General features: G+C 44.9%; 1 protein-coding gene across 4 annotated transcripts in view; it reads left to right on the top strand.

The window, feature by feature from the left end:
- The first annotated feature begins 806 nt into the window (after positions 1-806).
- LOC106589273 (rho GTPase-activating protein 44-like) overlaps positions 807-20,846 on the top strand; it is a 134,676-nt gene continuing 114,636 nt past the window's right edge. For 2 of the 4 annotated variants that reach the window (XM_045710245.1, XM_014179021.2), the window contains exon 1: positions 814-2,074. In XM_045710245.1, coding sequence (XP_045566201.1) covers positions 2,022-2,074 — 53 coding nt within the window. In that variant the 5' untranslated portion in view covers positions 814-2,021. Of the gene's footprint in view, positions 2,075-20,846 lie in introns of all 4 variants that reach the window. The other 2 variants (XM_045710247.1, XM_045710246.1) reach the window with 2 other exon arrangements.

Genomic DNA, 20,846 nt, shown 5'->3' with positions numbered 1-20,846 from the left:
CAACTGCACACGGGGACAAAGATCGTGCTTTTTGGAGAAATGTCCTCTGGTCTGATGAAACAAAAATAGAACTGTTTGGCCATAATGACCATCATTATGTTTAGAGGAAAAAGGGGGATGCTTGCAAGCTGAAGAACACCATCCCAACCGTGAAGCACGGGGGTGGCAGCATCATGTTGTGGGGTTGCATTTCTGCAGGAGGGACTGGTGCACTTCACAAAATAGATGGCATCATGAGGTAGGAAAATTTATGTGGATATATTGAAGCAACATCTCAAGACATCAGTCAGGAAGTTAAAGCTCGGTGGCAAAATGGTCTTCCAAATGGACAATGACCCCAAGCATACTTCCAAAGTTGTGGCAAAATGGCTTAAGGACAACAAAGTCAAAGTATTGGGGCGGCCATCACAAAGCCCTGACCTCAAGCCTATAGAAAATGTATGGGCAGAATTGAAAAAGTGTGTGCGAGCAAGGAGTCCTACAAACCTGACTCAGTTACATCAGCTCTGTCAGGAGGAAGGGGCCAAAATGCACCCAACTTATAGTGGAAGGCTACATGAAACGTTTGACCCAAGTTAAACAATTTAAAGGCAATGATACCAAATACTAATTGAGTGTATGTAAACTTCTGACCCACTGGGTATGTGATGAAAGAAATAAAAGCTGAAATAAATAATTCTCTCCACTATTATTCTGACATTTCACATTCTTAAAATAAAGTGGTGATCCTAACTGACCTAAGACAGGGAATTTTTACTAGGATTAAATGTCAGGAATTGTGAAACTGAGTTTAAATGTTGGAAGACCCATCAGATCAGATTAAATCAAAACCAACATCAAGATTTCTAGGGTAAGAAAACACAACATCCCTTGTATCGGTATGATATTCTCATTAATTTAATAAATAAATTATGTGTTGTTTGACAAGTCACAGTATTATCACTTTAAACGCATGTTCTCAGTGTAGTAATGTTTTGCATTACAATGCATATACTTGGGAAGTTCCCAGATATGGTAGTCTAATAATAAATAACTGCATAGCACCCAAAGTAATTTTTGTCTTCGATGACAGCATATTCCTTCGGATATTTTTCCTTGAGAACAGAAAGTGTATGTGTTGCTGTAAAAAGCTATCACTGACTTTTGCAGCCAATGCTAAGCACTAATTATGCCAATTCAATGAGTAAACAATCTGTGTGGTACTTTGCTTTAATAGCCACAAGATGATGCTGTTTTCCTTAGTAAACCACAGAATACTTTTTTTCTGCAGTATAACTAGTTTAGGTAGGCCATCTGACTGCTTTATTGTACTATCAGCAAACCAAATTGTTCAACATAAGGACATTTTAGGGACATGTGCCAGGGTCTGTGTGTGACTGACCAGGTATCAAACCAGGTTCCTCAGACATTATCTGACATGCTGTATTAGATGCATATTTCACCTAATATTGTAAGTAGATTAAAAGTCTATACTGAAATGCAAAAAGTACATTTTGGTACTTGGGGTCTGCAAGTAGACCTTGGCCCATACGAACAGTGAATGCACACTCAATTCTTGTTTTTCAATGTAACCTACCTATAGAGCAATGGAATTGGTTTGAAACTGAACAAGGGTGTTAGCTCGATCTTTTGTCAGGTTGAGAAAAAAGTGTATTCACCTTGTTTTAAACACTGTATCATGTAGAATTCATGATGGTCTCTTTGTAGGTTCAACGTTTGGTCGGTGAAACTACATTCCCCATACTGCGCTAGTGCGCAGCGTCGTGTCGTGAGCTGTCACTCTGCCCGGAGAAATTGGTCCAGCATCTCTGAGCAGTGGACTGCGTGACAGGGACCATAAAATTAGTTGAAATTGTCTCCCCTATTACTCTTTATTTGCGATGCGTTCCTTATGGCTATGATAAAAACGGATTGTTAAAAGGAATCTTACGTCTTGTAATTCTCGTTGGAGAACCGGACTGTTTGTCAATGAGATATGTGGAGTCGCTCTATCCATCGGTGTTAACGCAGAAAAATAGAAGATGAAGAAGCAATTCAATAGAATGCGACAGCTCGCCAACCAAACAGTGGGCAGGTAAGGGCACATTTATTAAGAGACCCATTTAGTTGTGCAATCTTGGACGTATTTCGATGAGGCAGAAAAGGCTGCCTTTATATGCTCCATCCGACTTCTCGGTCGAAAATGATTGAATCTTACGTGAAGTTTGCATTTTCATATTGCAGATGACATCTGTATGCACCACTGATGGTTTTATAAGTTTTCTTTATAAGGCCTAAATTGATATAACGGTGGTCGCGCAGTTGACCATGGTTCGCGCGCACAATCGGGGAGTGTGCGAATATGACACGACGCGAATGCGAGGCATTCTCTGCTTGGGTACTATTCCAAACTGATGTTGGACACCTGGACATCGCAAAAGCAAATTATTCAATGCTTTACTGTAATGGAATAGCATAATGCATACCGTATGCAATTTAAAGGTAAAGTCCAAACAAAATCTCATGTAGCCTATTCGCTAATCAAAGGAAGAGTCATTGATGTTGAAACTATGTTGTACCACAATTTCTGGGTATTAACCGCATTTATTCACCACATTCAAGAGTGCAATCCAACAATAGAAAATACATGTACAAATTGCATAGCATTTGAAAACATAAGGCTCACTGTAGAATGTAGACACAGGTTGCATGCCATTTGCCTGTTCTGTCTACTATGTCTTGAAGGAAGGCCTGCAATATCAGATAGTCTGAACTGGTGTTTTCTCCTAATTTGAATATTTATGGGGGCAAGAATGTGCCCCCTATTCAGTGAAATGAAATCCAAGATCTGTGTGTCTCTGTTACTATGGCAACAGCAGTGCCAAGAGCACTAGTGGTTTTTATGTCTCTGGGGTAGTGGTATTAGTGAGGCCAAATTGGGTTGTGACAGACAGAGATACAGTAAGAGAGAATGGGACCCACCAAAACCTTATAAGGTAACTACACTAACCAAAAATATAAACATAACATGTAAGGTGTAGGTCCCATGTTTCATGATCTGAAATTAAAGATGCCAGAAATTTTACATGCACACAAAAAGCTTATTTCTCTTATATTTTGTGCACAAATTTGTTTACATCCCTGTTAGTGAGCATTTCTCCTTTGCCAAGATAATCCATCCACTTGACAGGTGTGGCATTTCAAGAAGCTGATTAAACAGCATAATCATTACACAGGTGCACTTTGCGCCAGGGCTAATAAAAGGCCACTCTAAAATGTGCAGTTTTACATTTTACATTTTAGTCATTTAGCAGACGCTCTTATCCAGAGCGACTTACAGTAGTGAATGCATACATTTCATTTCATGCATTTATTTATTTATTATTTTTTTTTTTTCAAACCCACAACCCTGGCGTTGCACACACCATGCTGGCGTTGCAAACACCATGCTCTACCAACTGAGCCACAGGGATGACAGTTTTGTCACACAACACAATGCCACAGATGTTTCAACTTTTGAGGGAGCGTGCAATTTGCATGCTGACTGCAGGAATGTCCACCAAAGCTCTTATCAGAAAGTTGAATGGTCATTTCTATACCATAAACCGCCTCCACCGTTGTTTTAGAGAATTTGGCAGTACGTCCAACCGGCCTCACAACCGCAAACCATGTGTATAGCGTTGTGTGGGCTAGCGGTTTGCTGATGTCAACGTTGTGAACAGAGTGTCCCATGTTGGCGGTGGGATTAGGGTATTGGCAGGCATAAGCTACCGTCAATGAACACAATTGCATTTTATTGATGGCAATTTGAATGTTCAGAAATACCGAGACGAGATCAGGAGGCCCATTTCGTGCCATTCATCCGCCGACCATTACCTCATGTTTCAGCATGATAATGCACGGCCCCATGTTGCAAGGATCTGTACACAATTCCTGGAAGCTGAAAATGTCCCAGTTCTTCCATGGCCTGCATACTCACCAGACATGCCATCCATTGAGCATGTTTGAGATGCTCTGGATCGACGTGTATGACAGCGTGTTCCAGTTCCCGCCAATATCTAGCAACTTCGCACAGCCATTGAAGAGAAGTGGGACAACTATCCACAGGCCAAAATCAACAGCCTGGTCAACTCTATGAGAAGGAGATGTGTCACGCTGCATGAGGCACCAGATACTGACTGGTTTTCTGATCCATGCCCCTACCTTCTTTTTTTAAGGTATCTGTGATCAACAGATGTGAAATCCATCCAGTCATGTGAAATCCATAGATTAGGGCCTAATGAATTTATTTCAATTGACGGATTTCATTATATGAACTATATGAAACTCAGTAAAAATTTTGAAATTGTTGCATGTTGTGTTTTATATTTTTGTTTAGTATAAAAGTCAAAGTCATATCAACATTGTGTCTTTGTCGCATGACTGAAGAGCTTTTCTCTGTCACTGATGCATAACCCAATGCACAATCAATGTTGTGTTTGTTTCGACTCGACTCATTATTCTTCAGGTATTGGCAAACAGGACCTCCTAGTCAGATCAAACACAAAGACAATGATGTATGCACCACAACCAGATGAACTCGTTTTCGTTCTCAGGTTAATGACTTCCGTATTGTCAGTGTTGACTCTGATACAGCCCCGCGGTGGTATAAGTATGTTACAACCACTTTGTTTTTCTTGCCTGAGTCTGAGACATTGTTAACGGATGACGCTGGCACACCTACAGGATATTCTATGTCATAACATCCTTATAGCAGAGCCTGCTGACTTGCTCTTTAAGGCTTCGCTGAGTCAGTTAGTCAGACACTGATACAGATGCTGATCAATGCAAAAGGTATAACCTCTCAACAGAGTGGACTTGGCAGGCAGAGGTAATAGGAAACTGTGATGGAAGCAGTTTAAGGGAAAAGGGGATACCTAGTCAGTTGCACAACTGAATGCATTCAACCCGAAATGCATCTTCTGTGCGGGGGGGCTGGCTTGATCAACATCATCGGCACCCGGGGAGCAGTTGTTGTCACGCCCTGATCTGCTTCACCTGTCTTTGTGCTTGTCTCCACCCCCTCCAGGTGTCGCCCATCTTCCCCATTATCCCCTGGGTACTAATACCTGTGTTTTCTGTCTGTCTGTGCGAGTTAGTTTTGTTCATTCAAACCTACCAACGGTTTACCTTGATATAGTCCCTGTTTTCTAGTTTCCCGGTTCTGACCTTGCGTGCCTGCCCTGACCCTGCGCTTGCCTGCTGTCCTGTACCTTTGCCTCTGCTATGGATTACCGACCTCTGCCTGACCTGACCTGAGCCCGCCTGCTGTTCTGGTGCCTTTCACCCCCTCTGGATTATTGACCCCTGCCTGCCTTGACCTATCGTTTGCCTGCCCCTGCTTAATGAATAAACATTTGTTTCTTCAACACTGTCTGCACTTGGGTTATACCTTAAAACGTGATAGTTGTTGGGGGTTAACTGTCTTGCTCAAGGGCAGAACAGCAGATTTTTCCACCTTGCCGGCTATAGGATTTGAACCTTTGGTTACTGGTCCAACCTGCATAACTGCTAGACTACCTGGTTGTAAGTCAGTACTGGAATTAAGGAGGAGTCTTAGACCATATTCTCCAACCACTATCATCCGGGCATTTAGAAAGGATGAGTCACTATTAAAAAGCCTTGGGAGGATTCCTTTGTGACCATTGAATGCAATCTGGAGCTACAGTACCAGTCAAAAGTTTGGACACACCTAGTCATTCAAGGGTTTTTGTTTATTTTTACTATTTTCTACATTGTAGAATAATAGTGAAGACATCAAAACGATTAAATAACACATATGGAATCATGTAGTAACCAACGAATATATTATATTTTAGATCCTTCAAAGTAGCCACCCTTTGCCTTGATGACAGCTTTGCACACTCTTGGCATTCTCTTAACCAGCTTCACCTGGAATGCTTTTCCAACAGTCTTGAAGGAGTTCCCACATATGCTGAGCACTTGTTGGCTGCGTTTCCTTCACTTTGCAGTCCAACTCATCCCAAACCATCTCAATTGGGTTGAGGTTGGGTGATTGTGGAGGCCAGGTCATCTGATGCAGCACTCCATCACTCTCCTTCTTGGTCAAGTAGCCCTTACACAGCCTGGAGGTGTGTTTTGGGACATTGTCCTGTTGAAAAACAAATGTTAGTGCCACTAAGCACAAACCAGATGGGATGGCGTATCGCAGCAGAATGCTGTGGTAGCCATGCTGGTTAAGTGGCCTTTAATTCTAAATAAATGACAGACAGTGTCACCAGCAAAGCACCCCCACACCATCACACCTCCTCCATGCTTTGCGGTGGGAACCACACATGCAGAGATCATCTGTTCACCTACTCTGCGTCTCACAAAGACACGGCGGTTGGAACAAAAAATCTCAAATTTGGACTCCAGACCAAAGGACAGATTTCCACCGGTCTAATGTACATTGCTCGTGTTTCTTGGCCCAAGCAAGTCTCTTCTTCTTATTGGTGTCCTTTAGTAGTGGTTTATTTTCAGCAATTCGACCATGAAGGCCTGATTCACGCAGTCTCCTCTGAACAGTTGATGTTTAGATGTGTCTGTTACTTGAACTCTGAAGCATTTATTTGGGCTGCAATTTCTGCAGCAGAGGTAACTCTGGGTTTTCCTTTCCCGTGGCGGTCCGCATGAGAGCCAGTTTCATCATAGCTCTTGATGGTTTTTACGACTGCACTTGAAGAAACTTTCAAAGTTATTGAAATTTTCCAGATTGACTGACCTTCATGTCTTAAAGTAATGATGGACTGTCATTTCTCTTTGCTTATTTGAGCTGTTCTTGCCATAATATCGACTTGGTCTTTGACCAAATAGGGCTATCTTCTGTATACCACCCCTACCTTGTCACAACACAACTGATTGGCTCAAACGCATTAAGAAGGAAAGGAATTCCACAAATTCACTTTTAACAAGGCACACCTGTTAATTCAAGTGTTGCGATCTCATTTAGTATCTCATTTAGTAACTTTGTAAGAGAGTCAAAGCGTGCATGTACCTCTGCCCTGTGGGTGCGGCCAGGCGTGGTGTGTTTAAATCACCACACTCTTAGCGACAGCATCAACATGTTGTCCCATCCAGCTGTGTGTGTGCGCGTGTGTCTCCATGCATGCACAAGTGTGCGTGTGTACCTGTCTACTTTGAGAGCTGAAGCTGATGCATGGAGCACTAGCCCACTGAGGCGTAACACCCCGCTAATGAGTTCTAACCTGTATCCTAAGAAGCAGAACTGTAGGGGCAATTAGTCATATTTAGAGGGTGGAGGCACCAGCAGGGCTCCTGACTGCTGGACATCCATGTAAATGGGGATGTCTCTATGACCTTGGCAGCTGCCTGGCTTACACTGGCTCACTCAGTAAGCTATGGGAAGAAGATGCATTACCGCAAAGGCTTTCTCAATGATATGTTGTACTATTTTAGCGTGGTCCTGTGTAACAGTGTTGTATACAAATGTGTGTCTGTGTGAAAATGTGTGACTGTCTGGGCTGTGGTGAGGGAGGCAACAGGCGAGTCACAAAGACAACTGCTTTAATTCCTCTGGCTGTTTGTTTTTTTTATCTTCTCATTCGCCGTTTTTGTGTTGATTGGACTTTCTGTGAGAGGTCAGGTCTTGATTGGGGGAAACTTATGTTAGAGGGAAGTGGCGGCATCTCTTTAAGAAAGGATGTTTTCATTTCAAAAACGTGAAAAATAAATGTGCGTTTTGGAACTTTCGGCCATGCTGCTGGGTCAGCAGCGGAAGTGAAAGAATGTGGGCACTGATAAATCAGCAAAAGGAAATGGGGGAAACTGTTATGTTATCCCCATTCCCTGTTTTCCAGGAAATGAGGATGTCAGAAAATGGGTTCCTAATCCTCAGCAACAGTGAGAAATTGTATTTTTTTTCTCACTTTATGATTTGTTTCGACTATCAGACCCAAGGGGCATTATTTGCCTTCATACATTGCATTTCTGGCCTTACCATTACTGACTGACTGTCATTCTGCCCTGTTATGGCTGATGATTGAAGACATTGGCGTAAATTGCATGTTATTCTCAGGGAAAAAGCAGGCACGCCACTAATGTCTTCATTATTTTGGGGTATCCATCTCGTGGAATGATGTATAACCGTGCCTGGAACCATTATTTGATTGATGAACGGGTTTGTTCAATGACAAACAACAAACTATACTTCTTTGGACCTTGGCTGTGGAGGTTCGAGTGCCATACTGGGGATGGTAAACCCTGTTCAAGGCCTTGTGTGAGGATAGGTGACATTGCATACCCTGAGGTAGCAGGCAGTACCAGTGTCCCACAAGACAGGGAAGAGAATGGTGGGACATGGCTGCCAAACATTGCATGTGGAATCCCCAGGATCCCTGAAGTCTCATTGAAGACAGATCCAGAGTTTCTCCCTCGAGCTGCTGTACTTACAGTAAGCAAGGAGTCACCAACCCGTTGATCGCGGTCGACAAGTCAATCTTGGAAGCATTCAAAGTCGATCGCGAGGAGTTTTCAGAATCAGAGAAAAAAAATCATGAACGTCTAAATGTTTTAATGTATTTATTATTATTTATAAATGTCATTTCAAATGAAATGCGCCATGTTTGAGCCCTGTGTGTAGTGAGGGGCGGGAGAGGGGTATATCTGGCCAATCAAATACAGTTTCTAGGTTTAACGTCTGACAAATTATGTCGCTGACTCCTTAACTAGCTCAGGCACTTGTTGTAACGCTCACGAGCTATCAAGCTAACGATACGCAATCTAACGAAACGATGGCGGAGGAGGCACAACGGAAAAAGCAAAAAACGTATCATTTTCATGTAGAATGGGAACACGATTTTCTGTTCACCGTAGTTAAGGACAAAAGGATTTGCCTGATTTGTCACCCGGCTGTAGCGTTCGCAAAAAGGGGGGCCTACTTTGGATCAACATATCTCTGTGAGATGGCCTTTTCACAGATGAAAATAATAAAGTCACAGAACAGGTCTTGCCTAACTAATAGACATCTTACAGACAGTGTTAGACTTGCTGTGTCAAACTATGAGCCAGACTACAGAGCACTTTGCTGATAGTGTGCAATCACAGCCATCACATTGAATGTATGTGTGTGGGGAGGTGATCTCATCCACAGTCATCAGGGGGAGTGAGTGTTGCCAGTTTGAAATGTGTTGTAGGCTGTATTGTTTACAAAAGGATGTGATCTGTGTTGTATGCTGTTTAAAAAGGGAAACTGAGACAGTACTGTACATGATTGGCTTAGGCCTGTAATTGACTGATTATTGAGGTAAAGAATGGTGGTAGGGCTGTGATTTGTGTGAAAATATTTTTGAACAATTGAATGATGTGACTGTTGTCGTCATATTTTGAATGCTAGTTGCACTTACTTGAGTATTGTCATTTTGAAGTGTCTTGAAGTATGATGTTTAAAAAGGGAAAGTGAAAATATACATGATTGGCCTAGGCCTGTAATTGACTGATTATTGAGGTTATATATGAATGGTGAATGAGTAATAGACCTGTGGAAATATTGAAAAATGTAATATGACTGTTATAAAATGTTGAATGATAGTTGCACTTCTGATTACTTACTTCTTATTTGTGTAATTAAATGAATACTTTGCTTGTGACTGACAGGTAACAAAATAAAGAATGTCAAAGTGGATCTACATTGTGGCCTTGTTTTGTCATCATTATTTGCAAGTTGTAGATCTTGGTTTACATTTGGACTTGGGATGTGATCTTTGGCTTGATAAGGTTGGTGACCACTGCAGTAAGCCTATGTGTCTGTGACAATGCTCTGTACATGTGCTATCTAACCAGTTAATGTCTCACCAGGGGCAACGATTGTGGTTCATCTCAGAGTTTGAGTGTTTTCTTAGCTTTTTTTCAGCGTTTCATCAATGCGGATACAAGGGCAGGCATGTGGCACTTGTCTGTGTCTGTCAGGGTATAGAATTCACCAGGGATTCTAAATCCACTCTGGGATTCACTGTCAATCCCTGACTTATTTTACCACTGCATGGATGTCCCCATGTGGCAAGCACTACTGTGTCCTTGTATACATATAAGAGGCATTGTTTTCTTGAGCCTGTCAACCCTCAATACCATTAACTTGGTCTTGGTTTGAAGACCACCGCCACCCAACTGCTGGGTCTTAATGAGAGTGTCTTTCTACATGTTTTCGGGTTAGGACAAATTACTCCATAAGGGGAGTACTCCATAAATTACGTTAATCTGTTTTTCCTCCTCCCTGACTGCTGGACCATTCAGTTAAAAGTTAATGAACCCCATTTGTCAAACATTGTACGAATACTCGACTTAATTCTACAGTGCAGTGAATGTATGGTCATTTTCAGGGCTTATGAATTGATAGCCCTTTTACTTGGAACGTAATCAGTATTCTGTAGTGTCTCCGATGCCTAATGCAATGACAAAATGTTGTTGTGCATGCCAAATTTAATCATTTAGGTATGACAGACTGGGTTTAAACCCGGGTTGTTTGCACACTATTGTGTTAACACTCTGAGCTAAAGCCTAAGCATTAGCAGGGGGTGGCTAATGTGAGTTCTGAGGTCAAACAAGATGCAGTGAGTGGTGTATTGCTACAGGGGGTTCCGTAGTAGACCAGTTAATGCGAGCTGACCGAGGTGACACTACCTTTTATAGTGTGAAGTGTTGCACCTCACCAGGGTGTTGAAAGGCGCTGTCATCATCACCTTCTTCACACACGATGAGGTGTGTGTGTGTGTGTGTGTGTGTGTGTGTGTGTACATCCTCGTTAATCATGGCGATAGGGCAGTAATAATAGATTCCTATAAGCAATTAGAGACGGGCCCCATCTCTGGGCTCCACTGTAATTATGAGAAAATGAAAGGTGCATGTCGCGTTTATTTTTTTTCTGTGTAAATGTGTTTTTGTACAATTTTCGTTGGAAATTGTTGAAAGTTGTCCTTGTGCATAGAGTTTGTTAGCTTTGCGATCAATGGTTTTTGTTTGGCATACATTTGATGATACATTGTTTTAAGTCTCAGCGTCATTCTGTTACCATGGCATTGCCTCGCTCTCCATGTTCCTCTCTCTTCCTCATTCTCTCCATTTTTACATATCACTCTGACATCACTCTGTTTCCCCTGCAGTCGACCCTTTTTGTGGAACTTGATTACTTCACAGAAAACAGGCCACAGCCTTTCAGAGCTGTTACATGCATGCCGTGAAAGTGACAGAAATTCAGGAAGAGAAGATAGGGGGATGGTATTGCCTCTCGAGATATGGTTCAGAAATGTGCCTCTCAGAGAGATGAAATGATCTTGTTTTCTGTGCGCTCCACTGATCATGATCAAACAGGACTTGCAACTTACAAGTGGTCCATAATGAGATCCTGTAGTTAGGGTTAGCGCCATGAGTTGTTCTTGGTCAGGTCACATGGTCAGGGAAAACTCAGGGCCTTACCAGTACCTATACTACTGAAATGGCGTAGGGCAATTTTAGACGGTAGTCTCAGTCTAAAATCATCTGAAGACAGTTCGATTGTAAGGGCTTCTGAGTGTGTTCCTGTGGGACGTCATCAGCCCTGTTCTCTCTGTAACCTGTGGAGGCTCTCGGTCAGAGACGTTGCTGTCTGCAGCTGAGCGTTGCTGCAACCACTGTAGTGGGACGCTGGGAGACATGCAGGCACTGCTGAGGGATATGAGTCGGAGCCCCTTAGGACCATGCAGACGCCACACCCGACCGTTCTTTGCTCTTCCCGATGACAGCATCTTCTAAATCAGAGGATGGGAGGTGGACTGGAGGAAGCCAATGGTCTGGAACAGTGTGTTTCTCCTAGCTGTTTGGCCTGTGTTTATCAACAATGACAGACAGAAATGATAGCCTCAAAATGGCTGCCTTTTTTGTCATTTTGGCTCATACTTTGATTAGATGCCATGTTTTTCTCTGTGAAAGACCAAAGAAAGATAGAGCTTGTCATAATGATGCAGTAAATCCTCAAAGAGTGATCTGTCATAGGAGCTGGAAGAGGGTGGGGGCAGGGAGGGAAAGGAACCAATGATGTGGAGTAAGTCAGAGAGGTGGCCAATGGGCATTATAGCATGGTACATTCTATGACATCCTTCCATCACCAGGGCAACCCGGGTGATTTGAGTGAAGCTGAGCCAGGGATTCCTTACTCTGGCAGTGCCAGTGAGTGGCCTCACAACCCTCCACACCTTTCCTGCATGCCCGCCTCTCTCCCCTGCCAAACTCTGGGATTTCAACATTACAAAACAGGACTCGACAATTTTACTCGCAGTGTGCCTAGAAAAAGTAAGGATTATAGCTTTAATATCTCAAATATTTTTAATTGTGCTCTTAAATTTCATTGTACGGGCCTACATTTTTCAACTTAGGCGCACACTTGCTCCTTGTAAAATAAAAGGTCAGCATAGAGCCCTGCAAAAACTGATTGAAATCCCAACTTGCATGACTTTCTTTCTGGACACACTCTTAACTAAACATAAAACTTACTCTACACACAATGTCTTTTCGTACACGTTGACGAAATACTAATGTTTCAGAGTCAGAGGGTTTTACACTGCATTCAGAAAGTATTCAGACCCCTTGACTTTTTACACGTTTTGTTATGTTACAGCCTTATTCTAAAATGTATTAAATAGATTTTTTCCTGATCAATCTACACACAATACCCCATAATGACAAAGCAAAAACAGGTTTTTAGAAATTTGTGCACATTTATAAATTAAGCGACTTTCTCCCATTCTTCTCTGCAGATCCTCTCAAGCTCTGTCAGGTTGGATGGGGAGTGACACTGCACAGCTATTTTCAGGTCTCTCCAGAGATGTTCGATCAGGTTTAAGTCTGGGCTATTGTCCCGAAGCTACTCCTGCATTGTCTTGGATGTGTGCTTTGGGTCATTGTCCTGTTGGAAGGTGAACCTTCGCCCCAGTCTGAGGTCCTGAGCCCTCTGGGGCAGGTTTTCATCAAGGATCTCTCTGTACTTGGCCCTGTTAATCTTTCCCTCGATCCTGACTAGTCCCCCAGTCCCTGCCTCTGAAAAACATCCCCACAGCATGAAGCTGCCATCACCATGCTTCACCGTAGGGATGGTATTGGTCAGGAGATGGTGGTGCCTGGTTTCCTCCAGACGCGACGCTCGGCATTCAGGCCAAAGAGTTCCATCTTGGTTTCGTCAGAATAGAGAACTCCAAAAAACCTGTGATGTGCCTATTACTGAGGTGTGGCTTCCATCTGGCCACTCTACCACAAAGGCCTGATTGGTGGAGTGCTGCAGAGATGGTTGTCCTTCTGGAAGGTTCTTCCATTTCCACAGAGGAACTCTGGAGCTCTGTCAGAGTGACCATCGAGTTCTTGGTCACCTCCCTGACGACCCTTCTCCCCTGATTTCTCAGCTTGGCCGAGCGGCCAGCTCTAGGAACAGTCTTGGTGGCTCCAAACTTCTTCCATTTAAGAATGATGGAGGCCACTATGTTCTTGGGGACCTTCAATGCTGCAGAAATGTTATTATCCTTCCCCATATCTGTGCCTCGACACAATCCTGTCTTGGAGCTCTACAGACAATTCCTTCGACCTCATGGCTTGGTTTTTGCTCTGACATGCACTGTCGACTGTGGGACCTTATATAGACAGGTGTGTGCCTTTTCAAATCATGTCCAATCAATTAAGTTTACCACAGGTGGACTCCAATCAAGCACCTAAGCTTAATTTTGAGTGTGATTACTTATGTAAATAAGGTATTTCAAAAAAATAAATGTTTTCCTTATGTCATTATGGGGTATTGTGTGTTGATTGATGAGGAAAAACATTTATTGAATCCATTTTAAGGCTGTAAAGTAACAAAATGTGGAAAAAAGTGACGGTGTCTGAATACTTTCTGAATGCACTGTAAAACCCTCTGACTCTGAAACATTAGTATTTCGTCAACATGTACGAGAATACGTTGTAATGTATACGCCGGGAGTCAGAAAGCAGGTGCAGAAGGTGAGTTTAATATGGAACAGATACAAAAGAACAAACATGGGAAGCGTACTGAACATGAGATAAAAACAATAACACCTAAGGAATGATGACATCTGAGGTCTAAATAAAGGGGGAATAATCAGGGTTGTGATGAAGTCAAGGTGTGTCTAATAATGGGGCACAGGTATACGTAATGATGGGTTGCCAGGATGTATAGTTAGTAAATAAAATAAAATCAAACTTTATTTGTCACATGCGCCGAATACAACAAATGTAGATCTTACCGTGAAATGCTTACTTACGAGCCCTTAAGAGAGTTAAGAAAATATTTACCAAATAAACTGAAGTAAAAAATAATAATAAGTAACACAATAACAATAACAAGGCTATATACAGGGGGTACGGGTACTGAGTCAGTGTGCGGGGGGTACAGGTTAGAGGTAATTTGTACATGTAGGTAGGGGTGAAGTGACTATGCATAGATAATAAACAGCGAGTAGCAGCAGTGTACAAATCAAATGCGGGGGGGGGGTTCAATGTAATAGTCCGGTGGCCATTTGATTAATTGTTCAGCAGTCTTATGGCTTGGGGGTAGAAGCTGTTAAGGAGCCTTTTGGTACTAGACTTGGTGCTCCGGTACAGCTTGCCGTGCGGTAGCAGAGAAAACAGTCTATGACTTGGGTGACTGGAGTCTGACAATTTTGTGGGCTTTCCTCTGACACCGCCTATTATATAGGTATAGATTGCAGGAAGCTTGGCCCCAGTAATGTACTGGGCCGTACGCACTACCCTCTGTAGCGCCTTACGGTCAGATGCCGAGCAGTTGCCATACCAGGCGGTGACGCAACCGGTCAGGATGCTCTCAATGGTGCAGCTGTATAACTTTTTGAGGATCTGGGGACCCATGCCAAATCTTTTCAGTCTCCTGAGGGGGAAAAGGTTTTGTCGTGCCCTCTTCACGACTGTCTTGGTGTGTTTGGACAATGATAGATCATTGGTGATGTGGACAACGAGCTTGAAACTCTCGACCCGCTCCACTACAGCCCCGTCGATGTTAATGGGGGCCTGTTCGGCCCACCTTTTCCTGTAGTCCACGATCAGCTCCTTTGTCTTGCTCACATTGAGGGAGAGGTGGTTGTCCTGGCACCACACTGCCAGTTCTCTGACCTCCTCCCTATATGCTGTCTCATCTTTGTCGGTGATCACTGTTGTGTTGTCAGCAAACTTAATGATGGTGTTGGAGTCGTGTTTGGCCACGCAGTCGTGGGTGAACAGAGAGTACTGGAGGGGACTAAGTACACACCCCTGAGGGGCCCCAGTGTTGAGGATCAGCGTGGCAGACGTGTTGTTGCCTACCTTTACCACCTGGGGGGCGGCCCGTCAGGAAGTCCAAGATCCAGTTGCAGAGGGAGGTGTTTAGTCCCAGGGTCCTTAGCTTAGTGATGAGCTTCACGGGCACTATAGTGTTGAATGCTGAGCTGTAGGCCGGTGACGTCGAGCGCCAGAGCGGGGGAGCGGGTGTAGACGTGACGGATGTGGTCTCATGCCATCATGGGTTAAGTAACAAGCCCAGGGCTCCAGCTGTGATTTCGGTGTTGAGAGTAACGCTGAGAGTAACCTTTTCACTGTATGCCAAGCAAAAACCATTGATTGCAAAGTTTAACAAACCACACACCTATATGCAGAAGTCTACTTTTAACAATTGCCACCATACATTTTTACTGAAACACATTCAGATGCTGAAACACATTCAGATGCAAAGTTTGGTAACAGATGACAGTAAAATCTCCCTCAGTTTTTTTTATGTGACCACGATTTCCAAAAAAAACTGTTAAATATCTATTCCTAATTATGACTCAAAGATGTCTGCAGAAAAAATGGGGTATCAGCATACAGTCATGGAAGCCAATAGTAAATAGACGGTTGAACATGGCACTGACTGGTTGGCATTACTCACTCGGTCCCAGGAGTAGTCTATTGGCACAGTGGAAGGGTGCTCCCCCTTACAACATATACACAATCTATTTTGGTTGTTGAACTACAGTAAGTGAAGTGGCTCGACAGTATCAGAATGACGATAACAGAATGACATCATGGGTCCTTGATCTTTACTATAAAGTAATGCATAATTATGAATGTAATTGTCTTGTATCCTGAACAAGTACCCAAAGGTACAAAAATATCAGTATCCTCCTTTGCATATTTGGCTATTATTTTACACACATTCTAATGAGCTCCACCCCAAACAGACCTGCATGGTGTTGGCAGAATCATGCTGTGGGGATGTTTTTCAGCGGCAGGGACTGGGAGACTAGTCAGGATCGAGGCAAAGATGAATGGAACAAAGTACAGAGACATCCTTGATGGAAACCTGCTCCAGAGCCCTCAGGACCTCAGACTGGGGCAAAGGTTCACCTTCCAACTGGACAACGACCCTAAGCACACAGCCAAGACAATGCAGGAGTGGCTTCGGGAGAAGTCTCTGAATGTCCTTGAGTGGCCCAGCCAGAGCCCGGACTTAAACCTGATCGAAAATCTTTGGAGAGACCTGAAAATAGCTGTGCAGCAACGCTCCCCATCCAACCTGACAGAGCTTGAGAGGATCTGCAGAGGAGAATGGGAGAAACTCCATAAATACAGGTGTGCCAAGCTTTTAGCGTCATACCCAGGAAGACTTGAGGCGTTAATCGCTGCCAAAGGTGCTTTAACAAAGTACTGAGTAAAGGATCTGAATGCTTATGTAAATGTGGTATTTCAGTTTTTTTATTTCTCCAAAATTAGCAAAAAATTCTAAAAAACAGTTTTTGCTTTGTCATTATAGGGTATTGTGTGTAGATTGATGAGGGAAAAAACTATTGTATCAATTTTAGAATTAGACTGTAACATAACAAAATGTGGAAATAGTCAAGGGGTCTGAATACTTTCCGAAGGCACCGTACACACAGCACTGATTACATTATCAGTGGTGTTTTTTTAAATTCCAGGACAGATAGTATTTTTACCATTGACCAGATCAAATGTGACCAACCTGATTCAAGTGTCCTCCACTAATCTGAAGTGGGACTGGAGTCTGGCCACTGCCTCAGCCTTCTGTAACAGCTCCTGATATGGGGTTCCCACAACGCTGCTGAACAACAAATCCACCAGATTTTCTACGTAGTCTGTGAATGAAATAAAATATAATTACGTGATAATACGCTCGAAGCCGTTGTTTGGAGGATATATTGGCATGGGTGTTGTTAGGCCCAAGACAAAGTCGAGCGAATATAAACCGTACCAATATCATCTAAACACCGGTTTCAAGGGCATTATAACTTTTATACAGCAGGTTACCAACATATTAAAATAATGATTATTCATACTAAAATAATGCATTTCCAAGCTGGCTACATCCTATGATTATCTAGCAAGCTAGTATCCAATTAAGTGCCTGCTCTGTATTGAACCTAAATGCCATAGGCTGCAGTTAGCCTGTTGGTAGCTAGCTAGCTAAAGTGAGATATGCACATCTTTCTCTGACATGCTACATCACATTACACGTTAGCTAGATGTATTTCGCTAGCTACAGTATCATTCCCCTTTCATCAAATTAAATCAAATTGTATTGGTCACATACACATGGTTAGATGTTATTGCAAGTGTAGCGAAATATTTGTGCTTCTAGTTCCGACAGTGCAGCAATATCTAACAAGTAATATCTAACAATTCCACAACAAATACCTAATGGAATATGGAATAAATATAAATATATGGATGAGCAATGACAGAGCGTCATAGACTAAGATGCAATAGATAGTATAGAATACAGTATATACATATGAGATGAGTAATGCAAGATATGTAAATGTTATTAAAGTGCCGTTATTAAAGTGACTAGTGATCCATTTATTAAAGTGGCCAATCAATGTTTTCAAGTCTGTATGTAGGCAGCTGTCAGTCGTTGCTAGGAGTGGTGGTAGGAGTCAGGTGCAGAGAGCAGAGGTAAGGAACTGTGTGTTTATTCAATAAAAACACAACACGATCGACGCCAACACAACGGGCGTGAAAAATGCAAAGTGCCCAAACAACAGGTGCACAGCATGCATGAAAATAGAACAGTAGTAGATCGCCAGCACATCCAAATACAAAACACAACCTGACGCTAAATAATCCCGCACAACACTGGGCAGGCTAACCAGGCTTAAATAACCAAAATCAAAAGACAAATGAGGAACAGGTGCAACCAATAAGACAAACCAAACGAAAAGGAAAAAAGGATCAGCGGCGGCTAGTAGGTCGGTGACGACGACCGCCGAGCGCCGCCCGAGCAGGCAGGGGAGCCACCTTCGGTGGGATTCGTGACAGTACCCCCCCTCCTGACGCGCGGCTCCCGCAGCGCGCCGCCACCGACCTCGAGGGCGACCCGGAGGACGAGGCGCAGGGCGATCCCCATGAAGGCGGTGGAACTCCCTCAGTAGTGGAGGGTCCAAAATGTCCCTCCTGGGTACCCAGCACCTCTCCTCCGCGCCGTACCCCTCCCAGTCGACGAGGTACTGTAGGCCCCGCCCCCGAAGTCTGGAGTCCAGAATGGCGTGTATTTTATACGCCGGGGACCCCCCAATGTCCAGCGGGGGGGAGGAACCTCCGGCACCTCACCTTCCTGCATGGGACCAGCCACCACCGGCCTGAGGAGAGACACATGAAACGAGGGGTTAATACGGTAGTAAGATGGAAGTTGTAACCGGTAACACACCACGTTTATCCTCCTCAGGACTTTAAACGGCCCTACACACTGCGGGCCCAGCTTCCGGCAGGGCAAGCGGAGGGGCAGGTTTCTAGCCGAGAGCCAGACTCGATCCCCTGGTGCAAACACAGGGGTCTCACTGCGGTGCTGGTCAGCGCTCTTCTTCTGCCGTCCACTCGCCTTTGTAAGTGCGTCTTTGACGGCTCTCCAGGTGTCCTTCGAGCGCTGCACCCAATCCTCCACCGCAGGAGCCTCGGTCTGGCTCTGGTGCCATGGAGCCAGGACCGGCTGGTAGCCCAACACGCACTGGAACGGTGACATGTTGGTTGATGAGTGCCGTAGAGAATTCTGGGCTATTTCTGCCCATGGCACGTATCTCGCCCATTCTCTGGGCCGGTCCTGGCAATACGTCCTTAGAAACCTACCCACCTCTTGGTTCACCCTCTCCACCTGCCCATTACTCTCGGGGTGGAAACCCGAGGTCAGGCTGACCGAGACCCCCAAACGTTCCATGAACGCCCTCCAAACTCTGGACGTGAACTGGGGACCCCGATCAGAAACGATGTCCTCGGGCACCCCATAGTGCCGGAAGACATGGGTAAACAGGGCCTCCGCAGTCTGCAGAGCCGTAGGGAGACCGGGCAACGGGATGAGACGACAGGACTTCGAGAACCGATCCACAACGACCAGGATAGTGGTGTTCCCCTGTGATACGGGAAGGTCAGTGAGGAAGTCCACTGATAAGTGTGACCACGGCTGCTGTGGAACGGGAAGGGGGTGTAATTTCCCTCTAGGCAGGTGTCGAGGAGCCTTGCTCTGAGCGCACACCGAGCAGGAGGAAACATAAAACCGCACGTCCTTACCCAAGGTGGGCCACCAGTACTTCCCCCTCAGGTTCCGCACTGTCCTCTCGATCCCAGGGTGACCCGAAGAGGGGAGATTATGGGCCCATCGAATCAATCGATCACGGAGACCAAGCGGTACGTACTGAACACCTGTCGGATACTGCGATGGTGCAGGTTCCGACCTTAACGCCCGCTCGATCTCCGCGTCCAACTCCCATACCACCGGAGCTACCAAACACGACGCCGGAAGAATGGGAGCCGGATCGATGGCCCTCTCCTCGGTGTCATATAGGCGGGACAGTGCGTCGGCCTTCGTGTTCAGTGAACCTGGCCGATAAGACATGGTGAACCGGAAACGGGTAAAGAACATGGCCCACCTGGCCTGACGCGGATTCAGTCTCCTAGCTGCCCGGATGTACTCGAGATTACGGTGGTCAGTCCAGATGAGGAAAGGGTGCTTTGCCCCCTCAAGCCAATGTCTCCACACCTTGAGAGCCTTGACCACAGCTAACAACTCCCTGTCCCCCACATCATAGTTCTGCTCCGCCGGCCCTAGCTTCCTAGAGAAGAAAGCGCACGGGCGGAGTTTGGGTGGCGTGCCCGAGCGCTGTGATAGCACGGCCCCCACCCCAGTCTCGGACGCGTCCACCTCCACTATGAATGCCAAAGAGGGATCCGGATGAGCCAGCACTGGAGCGACGGTAAACAGCTCCTTCAGGCGACTGAACGCTCTGTTCGCCTCTGCTGACCAGCGCAAGCGCGCCGGACCCCCCTTCAGCAGTGAGGTAATGGGAGCAGCAACTTGACCAAAGCCCCGGATAAACCTCCGGTAGTAATTGGCAAACCCTAAAAACCGCTGCACCTCCTTTACCGTGGTCGGAGTCGGCCAATTACGCACGGCTTTAACGCGGTCATCCTCCATCACCACCCCAGAGGTGGAAATGCGATACCCCAGGAAGGAAACGGCTCGTTTGAAAAACTCACATTTCTCAGCCTTGACGTACAGGTCATTCTCCAGCAGTCGCTCAAGCACCTTGAGCACCAGGGAGACATGCGCGGCACGGGTGGCGGAATAAATCAAGATGTCGTCAATATACACCACCACCCCCTGTCCGTGCAGGTCCCTGAGAATCTCGTCAACAAAGGATTGAAAGACGGCTGGAGCATTCTTTAACCCGTACGGCATGACGAGGTACTCATAGTGGCCCGATGTGGTACTAAATGCGGTTTTCCACTCGTCTCCTCCCCGGATACGCACCAGATTGTACGCGCTCCTGAGGTCCAGTTTCGTGAAAAAACGCGCGCCG

This window comes from Salmo salar, chromosome ssa28 (genome assembly GCF_905237065.1).
Source record: "Salmo salar chromosome ssa28, Ssal_v3.1, whole genome shotgun sequence".
NCBI classification, from domain to species: Eukaryota; Metazoa; Chordata; class Actinopteri; order Salmoniformes; family Salmonidae; genus Salmo; species Salmo salar.
This window is presented reverse-complemented; position numbering and strand designations above follow the sequence as displayed.